Below are 16,489 nucleotides of genomic sequence, written 5' to 3'. Positions count from 1 at the left end.
CTTATTTGAAAATTCTAGAAAGGGGAGATGCCTGGATGGCTCAGCAGTTGAGTGTCGGCCTTTGGCTCAGGGTGTGATGCCAGAGTTCCTGGATTGAGTCCCACATCAGGCTCCCTGCAGGTAACCTGCTTCTCCCTCTGCCTATGTCCCTGCCTTCTCTCTGTGTCACTCATGAATAAATAAAGTCTTTAAAAAAAAAAAATCTAGAAAGGGAATTCAGATCCCCCAAATATAAAGGAGACCTTTTATTTTGACAATTTGGGGCTGCAGCTGTCCTCTAATGGTTTGTAATTTTTACTTCTTTCCTTTATAGTCAGTGGAAGTTGTAAAAAAAATTAAGGTTGAACAACACATTTGGGAGAATACTTTTTTTTTTTTTTTTTTTTTTAAGATTTTATTCATGAGAGACACAGAGTCAGAGACAAAGGCAGAGGGAGAAACAGGATCCATGCAGGGAGCCTGATATGGCACTCAATCCTGGGACTTCAGGATCATGCCCTGGGCCGGAGGCAGGCTCTAAACCACTGAGCCACCCGGGGATCGCAGGAGAATACTTTTAAGAGAACAATAGTACACTATCTCTGTTTGTTTTTTATATATAGTGACTGAGATGCTGGCTCTTTCCAAGTTGTCAGAATTTTTCTTCTTTTACCAGCAGTCACTCAGATGGGATTCAGCCTGTTTAAGTGTCATGTTGGGTTTACTGAACGTGTTGATGGACTCGATATGCCCTTTGGGCATTTATGGCTTTATGTCAGAAATCCAGGCACAGACTTCTCTTGAGTAGCACGTAGACAGATAAGCAAAACATTTTCATTGTTCCTGTTCATTTTGAAGCTTATGCTGGAGCAGAATTAGATGTGTTTTTACTACGTGTAGATGAGACCATCTTTCTTTTTTTTTAAATGAAAAGATAACACAGATCACTAATAAAAAATGGAGAAGTGGGATCCCTGGGTGGCGCAGCGGTTCGGCGCGTGCCTTTGGCCCAGGGCGCGATCCTGGAGACCCGGGATCGAATCCCACATCAGGCTCCCGGTGCATGGAGCCTGCTTCTCCCTCTGCCTGTGTCTCTGCCTCTCTCTCTCTCTCTCTGTGACTATCATAAATAAATAATAATTAAAAAAAAAACTTTTAAAAAAATGGAGAAGTATAAATATGTTGTAGAAGATGCAACAGACTCCTATTTGAATTGCAGTTCTGTATCAGCTTTGTGATCTTGGACAATATATTTAACTTTATAGTATTTCCTCATGTGACCCTATGTCACAGGGTTGATATGAGGGTTAAAGGAATGGGTAGATGTACTATATTTAGTGAAGTATCCAGCACAAAATGTGCCTCAGGTGTGCTATTTGGTGCCCTCTACCATATCCACTTAATCCAACTATGGGTGGTTTATGTAGGTAGCAGTGAAATACCTCCCAAGAATATAGACTGTCGGGATCCCTGGGTGGCGCAGCGGTTTGGCGCCTGCCTTTGGCCCAGGGCGCGATCCTGGAGACCCGGGATCGAATCCCACGTCGGGCTCCCGGTGCTTGGAGCCTGCTTCTCCCTCTGCCTGTGTGTGTCTCTCTCTCTCTCTCTCTCTCTCTCTGTGACTATCATAAATAAATAAAAAAAATTAAAAAAAAAAAAAAAGAATATAGACTGTCCTCTGAGAATGAAACTGGTGATGAATTCTCCATACAGTGTATGGGATAGCCATAGACAGAAATATATCAGGTAATTGCCTATAAATCTGTGACTAAAGAGATGAGAGCACTCAAGATGGTGACAAGATAATTTGGGTGTGATTCCAGAGAAAAGGGATTGGAGTGAAATTATAATTTAGGAAACTGAAATCTAATTGTGTCATTCTGTCTAGAGGAGATTACATGAATGGTGATGGGGGTTGGTGTCAGCCTGGATCACAATAAAAGAAAGCCTGAGAATCTGAAGTTGGTGGTGTTTATCTTGCCTAATTTAGGAAGAAATGAATCTGATGCTAGGAACTAGAGAGAGATGGATTCTTTTATGAGGAAGTGATAGTCCATTAAGCTTGTAGACTGGAAACCTATCTTAAAACATCTGTCTCCATTATGTTCTTTTTATTTATTATTTTATTTTATTTTTAAAAAGATTTTATTTATTCATAAGAGACAAAGAGAGACAGAGGCAGAGGGAGAAGCATGTTCCCTATGGGAGCCCGATGTGGGACTCGATCCCAGGACCCTAGGATCACAACCTGAGCCAAAAGCAGGTGCTCAACCTCTGAGCCACCCAGGTACCCCTTATTTTTAATTTTTTAGAGATTTTTTTTGTTTTTAGAGAATTTTTTTTTGTTTTTTGTTAGAGAAAGCATGTGCACTCATGAGGACTGGGTAACAGCAGAGAGATAGGGACAATCAGGCTTCCCACTGAGCAGAGTGTACCCATTTGTGAAGCTCTGGGAGCTCGATCCCCGGACCCTGGGACCACAGCTTGAGCCAAAGGCAGACACTCAACCGACTGAACCACCCAGGCACCCCATCCATTTTGTTCTGATTGTTTTTTGAAGCAATTTCTGATGACTTATCCAATTTTTTAGTTATTTGATATTGGGAACAGTGGGTAGTTTAACTATTAGGTAAGGACTGGGAATAAAAGCAAAAAGTATATCCTTAGTTGTAAATTAATAAATTGGCAAAATGTGTCTGTCCCTGTACCAATCTCTAAATTGACAATCTAGGTAGTATATTTTAGTACATAAATTTACATCTATGTGCTACAGACTCCTACATATATTTGTATCTTCAGTTCATACACCTCCTCTGAGCTATGGACTTACATACCCAACTCCTCACCTGACATTTGCCTTCAAGACTGAGGGCTAGACCGATTTCTCTTGTTTAAGGGAACAAGGGAAGCTGTAAACTAAGGTCTTTGGATAATAAGCCACTAATGTCTCAATTATAAAAATCCTGCACCCTAGCATAACTATTTTTATATTCCCTTTGGTTTCTGTCCATATGAGACATAGTTTTATTTTAATCATAGTGTACATATCATTTTCTATTTTAAGATATTTTCTTTTTTTAATATTTTATTTATTCATGAGAGACACAGAGAGAGAGAGAGAGAGAGGCAGAGGGAGAAGCAGGCTACATGCAAGGAGCCTGACATGGGACTCGATCCCAAAGCTCCAGGATCAGGCCCTGGGCTGAAGGCGGTGCTAAACCACTGAGTTACCTGGGCTGCCCAAGATATTTTCGTGATTAAAAATATTGCATGCATATTATAGAAAAATAAGGGGAAAAACTAAAGAAATTATGTGTTACTACTACCTCACAGATAGATGCTATTGACATTTTGGTATGTTTTTTATAAGTCATACATACATAAAATTTAACATTGAGATGAAATTTATATTCTGTATATATGTATTTTATAGCTTTTTACACTTAATGAACCTTAAAGATTTCTCCATCTTTTAACATATTTTTGCAAACATTTAAAGAGTCTGTCATTCAGATGTGCCACATGATTATTTTATTTTTTTAAGGATATTATTTACTTAAGAGGGACGAGAGAGAGAAGGAGGGAGGGAGAAGCAGACTCCCCAGTGAGCAGAGAGTCTGATGCTGGGCTTAGTCCCAGGACTCCAGGATCATGATCTGAGCCTAAGGCAGACACTTAACTGACTGAGCCACCCAGGGGCCCCTATAAGATCATTTTAAATTTTTTTAAAAAAGATTTTATTTATTTATTCATGAGAGAGAGAGAGAGGCGCAGAGACACAGTCAGAGGGAGAAGCAGGCTCCATGTGGGGAGCCTGACGTGGGACTCGATCCCAGGTCTCCAGGATCAGGCCCTGGGCCGAAGGTGGCCCTAAACTGCTGAGCCACCTGGGGCGTACACGATCATTTTAAAGTTCCAATTTTTAATTACTGATAAGTGCGGGTTGAGTCAGGAATGGTGCACAGACCAAAGAATATCCTAGTTTGGGATCAGGTGGGAGGACAAATATTATTTCCTTATTTGTGGTACAGACCTCTGTTTCAAGAAAAAAATTATCTCAAGTATTAGTAGATCCAACATTAATTTCCTTCACTTTAAAATTTTAAAAAAAATTTTTTTTTTTAAGATTTATTTATTTATTCAGAGAGAGCGAGAGAGAGGCAGAGATACAGGCAGAGGGAGAAGCAGGCTCCGTGTAGGAAGCCCGATGTGGGACTCGATCCCGGGTCTCCAGGATCACACCCCGGGCTGCAGGCGGCACTAAACCGCTGCACCACCAGGGCTACCCCTTTAAATTTTTTAAAAATTTTATTTATTTATTCATGAGAGACAGAGGCAGAGACACAGAGGGAGAAGCAGGCTCCTCTCAGGGAGCCCAATGCAGGACTAGATCCCTGGACCGGGATCGCACTGAAGGCAGATGCTCAACAGCTAAGCCACCCAAGCATCCCAACATTAATTTCCTTTGTAACTTTCATTAGTAATAGAGGAAGGAAGTGAATTTTAGAATGAGAGGACAGTTGCAACCCCAAAATGTCGAAGTATAAGGTTTCCCTTTTAGGGCATCTGAATTTCCTCTTCAGACTTCCCAGTTAGGCTGCTCTGCCCATTATACCATCCTGAGGAGGAAACCCCAGCTTCATTTTATCTAATTTGGAGATTACGCAATATGGTGTAAAGTTAAAAACATAAGTTATATGATGGTATATAACACATTTTGGAGGCCCCAGAATTATTCACAGAGATAGGCTGTCAACCTCCAGAATGAGGTGAAGTAGGTATGTGAGACCTAGTGACCATGATCAGAGCAAGCAGTGACTTCCAATAGAAGTTCCAAGCATGGGGCAGATACTTCTAATTACAGATATGTGCCGGCTGTGCCAGTGTCCTTGGGGATCCACACATGTGAGAGAATATAGGCTAATAATTCCCCCAAGCAATTTTTTAAAAAAGATTTTATTTATTTGACAGAGAGTGCAAGTGAGCACAAGAGGGAGAGTGGCAGGCAGGAGAGGGAGAAGCAGGCTCCCCACTCAGCAGAGAATCCAACTCCAACGTGGGGCTCGATCCCAGGACCCTGGAATCATGACCTGAGCTGAAGGCAGATCCTTAACTGACTGAGCCACCCAGATGCCCCTCTCCCAAACAATTTAAGGGAGGACACATATCTTAGATGTAACTCTTTGACTTAGTCATTTTTTTCTCTAGTTTATATTCCTGGTTTATGTTCATTCAAAATAACTGGGTGCCTGGATGGCTCAGTGGTTGAGTGTTTGCCTTTGACTCAGGTCATGATCCCAGGGTCCTGGGATCAAATCCCAGGTCTCCATGTTCCTGCTCTCTCTCAAATAAATAAATAAAATCTAAAAAATCTCTTATTAAAAAATCTAATAAAATCTTAAAAAATTATTATATATTATATTTATTTCCCCCAGAATAGAGAGAATTTTCTGTATTATTAAAACACTTGAAATAAAAAAAAAGAGTAACGTGTGTAATACTGTACCCTAGTATAACCATTGTTACAGCATTTTAGATCATTCTTTCTGATTTTTCAAGTCTTTTTTAAGCATTTGTAATTATACTGCATACAATTTTGTGTTGTACTTTTGTTATTTACATGGGAAAATGCTGTGTCTTCAGTGCTTGACAGAGTAGGCAGTCAAATATTTACTAAAGATGAATTATGGACATTTTTACATAGTCTTTTGAGCATTTAAAAATTTTTTTGAATTTTATTTTATTTTATTTATTTGAGAGTGAGAGCAACAGAAGCGTGGGTGGCTCAGTGGTTAAACATGTTTGTCTTCGGCTCAGGTCGTGATCCTGGGGTCCCGGAATCGAGTTCTGCATCAGGCTCCTCACAGGAGGCCTGCTTCTCCCTCTACCTGTGTCTCTGCCTCTCTCTTTCTGTGTCTCTCATGGATAAATAAGTAAAATCTTTAAAAAAGAAAAAGAGAATGTGAGCAAGAGAGAACAGGAGAGGGGGAGGGAGGGGACAAAGGGAAAGGAAGCAAGCCAACTCCCTGCTGTACAGGGAGCCCCACACAGGACTTGATCCCAGGACCCTGAGATCATGATCTGAGCTGAAGGTAGGTGCTTAACCAACTGAGCCCTCCAGGTGTCCCCAGCATTGTTTTTGTTGTTGTTTTTAAAAGATTTTATTTATTTGACCGAGAGACACAGGTAGTGACAGAGATTGAGAAAGTCTACATGAGTGAAGAGGAGAGGGAGAAGCAGACTTCCTCTTGAGCAGGCAGCCTGACGTGGGACTCTAGCTCAGGACCCTGGGATCTTGACCTGAGCTGAAGGCAGATGCTTAACTAACTGAGCCACGCAGGCACCCCTGAGCATCGTTTTTGATGGACCATTAAATACATTGAATATTTTTATATATGTGAATATTTTTATATATGGCACTCTTCCTGATGCATATAGCTTTTTCTTTTTCTGTGTATACGATTATTTCTTTAGAACAGATACCCAAAAGCAACTATGGGTCCAGTTAATTATTAGTCAGAATTCTTGGTGCCAAGGGACAGAAACATAGTTAGGAAACGTTTTGACTATTCTCACTGGGGGATGCAGGATAAATCTAGCTTCCTCAGGGTTGTAGCAGGTGTTCACATTGCACCCTTAGGGCTTTGTCTCTTACCTCTGGCCAACTCTTGCCACCTGGTGGTAAAGATGGGCATTGGTAAATTTTTGTGATTGATAATCCTGACAGATGTTTTGAAAAAGATGAATTGATTTAGCTAATCACTCAGTGGGGTGAAGTATCTTGATTAATTAAGCATGTGTCATGTGCCCACAGTTGGGGGTTACCTCAGCTTCAACCAAATCACATAGAAAGACCAGATTTATTTTAGAATGTGTAGAAGGTGATGTTGATAAATACTTAAATAATTTTTTTCACAGAAATCTAGAATGGTCTGTTAAAAAAAAGTAGGGAAGGTGGTTTCCTAGGAAAAGTCTTTGGACAGACAGGAAAGGATATCTATTATAAATGTTTTTTAAAGTTATTTAATAACTAAACCATCATTTAACTTTTAATTAATTTTATTAAGTATTTTTGCCACTCTTGATAGTAATTGCTAAATGATTTCTAAAATTTTATACTAGCCCTGGCACTATTTCTTATTTTACTATACTCTCATCCATGGGCATTATTTTCTGAATATTTTACTAATTTAATATATTAAAAAGTGACACCTTGTTTAGATTTTCTTTTTTCACTTAACATCTATCATAATTATTTGCTGTAATTGTAATTGACTGCTTACTCTTCCATTTGATTGGTTTACCATAGTTTACAAGCTAATTTTCCAATTATTTGTCTTTTAGATTGCTTTATAGTTTTTTTTAACCTTTGTAGGTTATTTTTTTTTTTAAAGATTTTATTTATTCATGAGAGACACACACACACAGAGGCAGAGACACAGGCAGAGGGAGAAGCAGGCTCCATTCAGGGAGCCCCATGTGGGACTAGATCCCAGAACTCCAGGATCACACCCTGAGCTGAAAGCAGGCACTTAACCACTGAGCCACCCAGGCATCCCTAAACCTTTGTAGGTTATAATACTACAGGTATTTTTATATACCCACAGGTTTTTGGATTTTGCCTCTATTGACTTTTTTCTTTTTCTTTTTTTTTTTTTTTTTGACTTTTTTCTTTTAGAAAACTTCTTTTTTTTTTTAAATAGTGCCATTTTTTTTTTAATTTTTTTTTAATTTTTATTTATTTATGATAGTCAAAGAGAGAGAGAGAGAGGCAGAGACACAGGCAGAGGGAGAAGCAGGCTCCATGCACCGGGAGCCTGATGTGGGATTCGATCCCGGGTCTCCAGGATCGCGCCCTGGGCCAAAGGCAGGCGCCAAACCGCTGCGCCACCCAGGGATCCCTTAGAAAACTTCTAATGATATTATTGTATCAAAGGTATAAACATTTTGACACCCTTGCTTTCAAAGACTTTCACTGACTTCTGTTTTTACTAATGTAAGTGATGTTCATGTATCACATGTTTGCTAACATTGGCCATTATTTTTAAAGAATATATGTTGGGGGACGCCTGCATGGAGCCTGCTTCTCCCTCTGCCTGTATCTCTGCCTCTCTGTCATTCTCTCATGAATAAATAAATAAATAAATCTTAAAAAAAAATAAATTAAAAATTAAAAAAATAATATATGTTGGTTAAGTACAAAAAGTGATCTCAAATTGTTTTTTTTTTAATTATTATTATTATTATTATTATTTTTTTTTATGATAGTCACAGAGAGAGAGAGAGAGAGGGGCAGAGACACAGGCAGAGGGAGAAGCAAGTTCCATGCACTGGGAGCCCGACATGGGATTCGATCCCGGGCCTCCAGGATCACGCCCTGGGCCAAAGGCAGGCGCCAAACCGCTGCGCCACCCAGGGATCCCTCAAATTGTTTTAATTAACAATTTTAAGTTGACATTTTTAGTGACTCTTCAACTCCCATCTTCTCCTTACCTCATTATTTAGAATCATAAATACAAGATATACCCTGTGCTTTATTTCATTTCTTCTTGTGCTCAGGTCTGGTCCATCGAACTCACATGTCATCCTGTCGTGTGGATAAACCCTCTGAGATAGTGGATGTTGGAGACAAAGTGTGGGTGAAGCTTATTGGCCGGGAGGTAAGGTTCTATGCAACTTTCATGTGGTTAGAAAGACCAAGGAAAGGCTGGAGAAGGCAGTGTTGGTATTTTATAATGACCAGTGTGTGTATGCTGTTAACTGTGGCTGATGATCTTATTTTTAAACCCTGCCACTGTATTCTGTCCTGAATTGAAACCTTCTGGCTAGCTGTCCTGTAAATTCAGAAGGGATGTGGTGTAAACTATAATAAGTGTGCTGCAATAAGTACATGTTTATAGAACATGTTTATAGAAACTCCCTGAAGTTTATCCAAATCTGGGGTGGAAAAAAAAAAAAAGAGAAAAAAAAAGAGAGAAGAAAACTTAATTTATGGGACTAGTCTTTACCATAAATTTTGAAGAATAGCTGCCAGGTACACTTCAGTTTGGACCAACACAAAACAAAACAAAAGACGCAGAGTTTACGGTTATTGTTCCTAATACCTGGCACCATGCAATGTGAGGGAAGTGAGAAAGGTCTGAAGGACCCTGTTAACAGCAGCTCCCTTGAGTGCGTAAGAGCTGTAGATGTAGGTAGACCTCCAGGACAAATGTGATTATACACTGAGGCCTGCTCTTCCATCAGAGAATGGCAGGGGAGATAGGTCTGAAAGAGATATTATTCTTTAATCCTTGAGTGCTTAACATGTTCTAGTCTGAAGGATGTAAGAGTGAAGCCAGACCTAGGTGACCTCAGCTGTTATGGAACTTATATAGAGTATAACAGGACGAGACAAATATAAAAGTGAGCAAGCACACATATAAAATAATTATAAATTATAATAAGTGTTGTAATGGTCTCAAGCCAGTATCAGAGGTAGATTTAGATAAAGTGGTCAGGAACAGGCTCTGCGGAAATGACGTATTAGCAGAGACCTAAAGGAAAAGGCTCCAGTCATGGAAGAGTTGGAATAAGCATATTCCAGGCAGGCAGAATAACATGCAGAGATCCTGAAGTGGGAAAGGGCGTCAAGTGCTGGAGGAAGCAAAAGAAGACCAACATGGCTAATAATTGCCTTCATGTTTAAAAATGCACTAAAAAAATAAATAATAATTTTTAAAAAGCAAAAAAAAAACAAAAAACAAAAACAAAAAAGCCCAACGAAACAACAACAAAAACCACCACAATAAAAATACTCTAGACCAAATCTAAAAGGGGATCTACTCTAGTCTGGAATGTTTGGGAAATGTATTCTGAGCTCAGGGATCTATGAACTCATCATTATGCTGAACTTATCTGGAAAAAACAGCTTATATTTTCTGCCTGGTTACCTCCATAGGCCTTGAATTTCTTAGCAATCATTTCTGTCTTTCTTCCCCAGAGGGATAAGAATGAGGAAAAAAACATTTCCTAAAGTTATTCTGCCACAAGATCTATTTATAATGCTCATTAGTACCCCCAGTGTTCCTAGTATAGGACCTCAGCCATTAGAGGAGTTCAGTGTTTGTTATGATGATAAAAACTTTGATGCTTAGTTATATTATTTTATTTTAATTTTTTAAAATATTTTATTTATTTATTTATTCATGAGAGAGAAGCAGGCTCCATGCAGGGAGCCTGACATGGGACTCGATCCCGGGGCCCCAGGATCAGGCCCTGGGCCAGAGGCGGTGCTAAACCGTAGAGCCACCCGGGCTGCCCCTTTAGTTAGATTATTTTATTTTATTTTATTTTATTTTATTTTATTTTATTTTATTTATTTATTTATTTTAATTTTTATTTATTTATGATACACACACAGAGAGAGGGAGGCAGAGACACAGGCAGAGGGAGAAACAGGCTCCATGCACCGGGAGCCCAATGTGGGATTCGATCGCGGGTCTCCAGGATCGCGCCCTGGGCCAAAGGCAGGCGCTAAACCGCTGCACCACCCAGGGATCCCTAGTTAGATAATTTTAGACGAGAAGTCCAAATGATGTACTCTTAGCTTTTGGTGACTTTGCTTTTGTCTTTTACAGATGAAAAATGATAGGATAAAAGTATCCCTATCCATGAAAGTCGTCAACCAAGGAACTGGGAAAGACCTTGACCCCAACAACGTTATCATTGAGTAGGTAAAAGGTTTAGAAAGGTTACCATCCTACTTCTCAAACTACAGAATGCTATAATGAATCAAGCTGACCTAAGAACTCTACCATTTATAGTCTGTGATATTGATGAATTCTGTAGCCCTGGTGATCCTTGAATATGCATAGAGTTCTAAGATTGAATGCTAACATGCAAAGCATTGAAGTGATCCATCAGTGGTTTTGTTTCCTTCCCCTTATTCTTTGTTTGCCCTTTAACCAGTTAGCCAACAAGCTCATGAAGCATCTGCTACTTGTCTCTCTCCTAGCACAGGGGCTCCAAAAAGATAGAGACCATGTGGAAGGGTAGAGTGATCTAGAAGCCACTCAAGTGGGGTTTAGTGCATCTTCAGATAACTGTGTTCTGAATATTACATCTTTACTTTCATTGGCTCTTCTGATCTTTCGTATAGGAATGGAGGATTTGCTATCCATGTAGGCCAATGTCTGGTGATATAAGGAATTTGCTATCTCTTTGAAAGTCTTTCTTGAATGTATGCCGGTGATTTCTGGTCAGGGGTTCCTAGTTCCCTAAGGTTCCTCGAATGGTTTCTGAACTGTTTCCAGTGTTTCAGAAAACGTAAGCAAAGTCATACATTTACCTTCAGGTTAACCATGACTTTGTTGTATTGCTTTTGATGTTAAAATATCACATTGTTTATCTCATGCTAATCAGGTGATCTCAGTGGCAGTTATTGACTAATTAAAAAAAAATAAATGTTTCAGATTTGGTAGGAAAAATTTGGAAACCTTATTCTTTATAGAATTCTAAGCAAAATCACTGTGGATGCAAAATAATTTTACCTAAAAGGGAGGAAATTGATATTTATTGGGTTTGTACTATGTGCCAGGCATTATGCAAGGCAATTTATGTACATTTATGTATCTGATTCCTATAACAACCTCCAAAGTGGATATTATCTCTCCATTTTACTTTATATTCCTAGTTTGTTTGTTTGTTTGTTTTAAAGATTTTATTTATTTATTTGAGAGAGAGAACAGAGGGAGAGGGAGAAGCAGACTGCTGAGCAGAGAAGCCTGATATGGGGCTGGATCCCAGAATTCTGAGATCATGACCTAACCCAAAGACAGATGCTTAACTGGCTGAGCCCCCCAGGTACCCCCTTAGTTACTTAGTTTGTTTCTTTCTGTTCCCACGCCCCCTTTTTTTTTTTAAGATATTATTTTTGGGTGCCTGAGTCGCTTAGTCAGTTGAGCATCTAACTCTGATTTTGGCTCAGATCATGATCTCAGGGTCCTGGGATTGAGCCTTGTGTCAAGCTTCCCACTCAGGGAGGAATCTGCTTGTCTCCTTCTGCCTCTGCCTCTCCCCATGTGCTCACTCTTCTCTCTTTTTCTCTCTAAAATAAATAAATCTTTCAAAAAAAAAGATTTTATTTTTAAGTAATTTCCATACTCAATTTGGGGCTCGAGCCCATAACTCCAAGATCAAGAGTCACATGCTCCACTGACTAAGCCAGCCAGATGTCTTTATATTCCTAGTTTCTATCTTGATGCTTGGTGATAAGAAATTTCCATGTGGTTAATGAGAAATTATAGTGAATCAAGGACCTGAATTAAGGACATTGAAGTTAGTGCCCTTTTTACTATATGATTCTTCTAGCTGTTGGATGTGACTTAGGATTTTTCCATATTTCTGTAGTTTTATCCTTAAATATTGACATGTTTATAAGTCTGATTATTGACAAAACACTTTTCATTTGTAGTAGAAATGTTTTATAACTCAGAGCTCAGTAGTGTTATTTAAGTCTGGCATTTACTGATTACATTATAATAAATTACTTCTGCTCCAAAGAAATCCTGTGCTATATACAGATTCATTAAGAAGCAATGGAATTTCCCAAAGTCACCCTTGTAGGGGTAAAATGTAAAACAAGTAAAATAAAAAGGCTACTTCTCTGTCTTAAAATAAGGGTAGGGAGGGGAAAGGGCTCCCTGATTTTGGGCTTTACAGGTCTCTCTGTAGAGGCTATTTCTGGTAATTACCAAGTGGCCAAACAGTAACTTTTGTTGTAAACTATTTCTAGAGCTGCATCCAGGAAAGGAGCATGATATAGTGGAATGATGTGAGGTTTTGAGTTAGATGTAAATCAGAAAGAGTTCTAGTTCTGCTACAAACTAGTGTATGACCTTGAGCAGACACCCTCACTTCTCTGACCCTCAGCTTCTTACTATCATTGGAGGAGATGATGCCTACATCTTAGAAATGATGGAATGATTTAAATATGGGCTTGTTTGTAAAGAGCCAGATTTGTGTCTAGTCTATAGTGGAAACTTAATAGATGGTAGCTACTTATGGTTATTGTTTTAGAAGATCTCTTTGTTTTTCTTCTGTGATTTTCACACTTTTTCTTTTTTCTTTGTATATATTTTTTATTGTTCAATTTGCCAACATATAGTATAATAACACCCAGTGCTCATCCCGTCAAGTGCCCCCCTCAGTGCCCATCACCCAGTCACCCCATCTCCCCACCCACCTCCCCTTCCGCTACTCCTTGTTCGTTTCCCAGAGTTAGGAGTCTCTCAGGTTCTGTCACCCTCTTTGATTTTTCCCACTCATTGTCTCTCCTTTCGCCTATAATCCCTTTTACTATTTTTTATATTTCCCATATGAACACTCCTTTTCTTTTTATAAGACCTAGGAGAACAGAAGACATGGCTCTTTCTTATCTCCCAGGGTGCCTGATGTGTAGCAGTTGTTAGTGCTTTCATTAACTCACTTATTCAACAAATATTTTGGGGGTTCATATTCTACATTTGGTACAATGGCAATACCAAGGTTTTTGCCTAAGGGCCTTACTGACTAGTGTAGTGAGATAATTGTGCAAATCACTTTAATATAAGGCAAATGTCTTAAATGCTAACAGTAGGTTAAAGAAAAGTTTCTAGGAATTAGCTTGAAGAGGATGAATGGATTTTGGGCTCTGATGGCTAGAAGAGAGATGACATTTAAACTAGTTCTAGAAGAACGGGTAAGATTTTGTCAGACATCAGGAGAAGAAATGGTATTCCTGACAGAAGAAATGATTTAAAGAAAGGCATGAAGCAGGGCATGTTTCAGAGTCTTATTTAAGGAAAGAGGAGGGTGCAGCCAGGTACTAGAGCGTAAGGCTTGAATGGTATATTGGGGCAGATTGTGGAGAACTTTGACTTTCAGTCATACTTTTTTTTTAAAGCCCTTAAGGGGGAAGAGGCTCCTGATCAGATTAATCTCTGACCTTGCCCTGTTATGCTCAGTATCTTTGAGCTGTCTCCAGCCTCCCACAATATGTCAACTGCCTTTCATTTTCCATCAATATTGGTCATACATTTCATCCCCTCAGTCCCAGAGCATTAAAGGAAGTCTGTAGATGGAAGGAGGGAAGGCAGTTTCCAGGTAGTTTTAGCCAGTATAGCAGTCTTTTAGAAGTGTTTTTGTTTGTTTTTTTGTTTTGTTTTGTCTTTGTTTGTTTTTTTGTTTTTTAAAAGGTTTTATTTATTTATTCATGAGAGATGCAGAGAGAGAGGCAGAGACATAGGCAGAGGGAGAAGTAGGCTCCCTATGGGGAGCCTGATGGGGAACTTGATCCCAGGACGCTGAGATCATGACCTGAGCCAAAGGCAGACCCTCAACCACTGAGCCACCTAGGTGCCCCTAGAAGAGTGCTTATGGGTCACCACCATAATTAGCCATGTGTATGTCTCCCTCCACCACTAGACTGTAAGCTCCTTGAGAAGAACTCTGTTGTTTCAACTCACTTACTCATCAGTAGCCCTGGTGCTTGCCACTTAAGTAGTTGAACTGAATAAAAGAAAGGTTAATTCAACTATGTGTGCCAGATGGATTGGAGGAGGAAATTTGTTACTATTTAGATACAAAGTAGTGAAGCCTAAACCAGCAAGGCAGTGAGCACAGAAAGGAAGGGGGTAGGCAAGTGATACATTTGTTAAGTATTAGGTGGGAATTATGATTTGGTTTGTCATATGTTAGAATCCACAGAATATTGGAATGGATTAAAATGAGAGTTTGTTTAAACTGCAACTTACAGCCATTTGAAACTCAGCTCCACAAATGAGGACATCTGAAAGCCATGGAGTTGGTGACTTGTCCTAGTTATACCCCTAAGATCCTGCTGGTTTGTTTTTTTTTTTTTTAATTTATTTTATTGTAGTGAGAACACCTAACATGAGATTTACCCTCCTAAAAAGTTTTTAATGTACAGTATAGTACTGTTGACTAGCAGAGCAGACAGCTGACCCCCTTGTCCTTTGAGTAAGATTATGCTGGGCAAAACCTGGGGATTTGAGCATTTTCAAGACTTAAATCATATGCTTGTCTGTACTGTCCCCTTGGGTGGCCACTAAGTTGCATATGGCTACATACGGTTATTTAAATGTAAATGAAAATTAAATAGTCTAATTCTTCAGTTACACTAACCACATTTTAAGTAGTCAGTAACCCTAGACCTAAATATTAGCATACAAACATAAATTTATAGAACTTGTCCATCATATTCTGTGGAATATGATTGGTAGTATGCTGGATAGTGTGCTTACTGCTTATATACAGAAAAAAAGAAGACATTATTTTTTTTTAAGATTGATTTAAAGAGAGTGTGAGCGGGAGTGGAGGGCAGAGGGAGAAGGAGAATCTCAAGCAGATGCTGTACTGAGCGTGGAACCTGATGTGCAGCTTGATTCCATGACCCCTAGATCATAACCTGAGCTGGACACCTAACCAACTGAGCCACCCAGGTGCCCCAAACATAGACTTTATCTTTGAAGGCCTGCTTATGACACAGAGGGTGAGCCAGAATGTGAACAAATCTAACAAAATGATCAGATACTTGGGTGGCTCAGGACATGATCCTGGGTTGGGGGATCGAGTCCCACATTGGGCTGCGAGGAGCCTGCTTTTCCCTCTGTGTCTTTGCCTCTCTCTGTGTGTCTCTCATGAGTAAATAAATAAAATCTTAAAAAAAAAAAAAATGACCAGAGAGTAAAATGCTATGGGAACACAAAATGCTTTGGTGGTAGGGATCATTTTAGAAAAGATGGGGTGAGCTGAAGAATGACCGGAACCAGTGTATCCTATGAAACTGTTAGCTAAAAAACATGAGGTGGGTACTTTGTTCTGCTTCAGTGTTGTCATCCTGCATTTCTCTGGGTAATGTGGCTTTTTTGACAAAATATTTGTTTCTGCTCGACTCTATAGAGACCTGGCAAGTAGTTGGAAAAGCTTAGATGAAGTCAGAATTCAAAGTTAAAGAGGTTTAGCTAAGGGGGCACCTGTTTCTCTCTTGCTCAAATAAATAAATTTAAAAATCTTAAAAAAAAAAAAAAAAAGGTTCAGGTAAAGGAAAAATACTTGGAGCCAAGAGCACAGAAATTTTTTTCTTTACAGATTTATTTGAGAGAGAGAAAAAGAGCATGAGTGGAGGGAGGGGCAGAGGGAGAGAATATCAAGCAGACTCCCTGCTGACCTCGGAGCCCAGTGAGGGGCTCGATGCCATGACCCTGAAATCATGACCTGAGCTAAAACCAAGAGAAGGACGCTCAACTGAGTGAGCCACCCAGGGCCCCATGAGCTCAGAAATTTCAATAAACATTTATTGATGCTGTTGCCAAGCCTTGCGCTAAGGTGCTGGGGAAACACATATAAGTAAAATCTTGTAGAAAGGGCTTACAATCTAGAAAAGAAACATGAATGTATTGGCAATAAAGTGTGATATGTGCTAGGACTGCAGTGTGTATAGATTACTGTTTGAGTTTGATAAAAAGAG

The 16,489-nt window shown here is 39.4% G+C and overlaps 1 protein-coding gene across 4 annotated transcripts in view; it reads left to right on the top strand.

Annotated features, from left to right (window-relative positions):
* Positions 1–16,489, top strand: part of ZCCHC17 (zinc finger CCHC-type containing 17) — a 62,705-nt gene that overhangs the window by 24,563 nt on the left and 21,653 nt on the right. For all 4 annotated transcript variants that reach the window (XM_026014311.2, XM_072750492.1, XM_072750491.1 and 1 more), the window contains 2 exons: positions 8,539–8,639; positions 10,599–10,690. In XM_026014311.2, coding sequence (XP_025870096.2) covers positions 8,539–8,639; positions 10,599–10,690 — 193 coding nt within the window. The remainder of the gene's footprint in view (positions 1–8,538; positions 8,640–10,598; positions 10,691–16,489) is intronic.

The sequence above is a fragment of the Vulpes vulpes genome, chromosome 2 (genome assembly GCF_048418805.1).
Source record: "Vulpes vulpes isolate BD-2025 chromosome 2, VulVul3, whole genome shotgun sequence".
Classification (NCBI taxonomy): domain Eukaryota; kingdom Metazoa; phylum Chordata; class Mammalia; order Carnivora; family Canidae; genus Vulpes; species Vulpes vulpes.
This window is presented reverse-complemented; position numbering and strand designations above follow the sequence as displayed.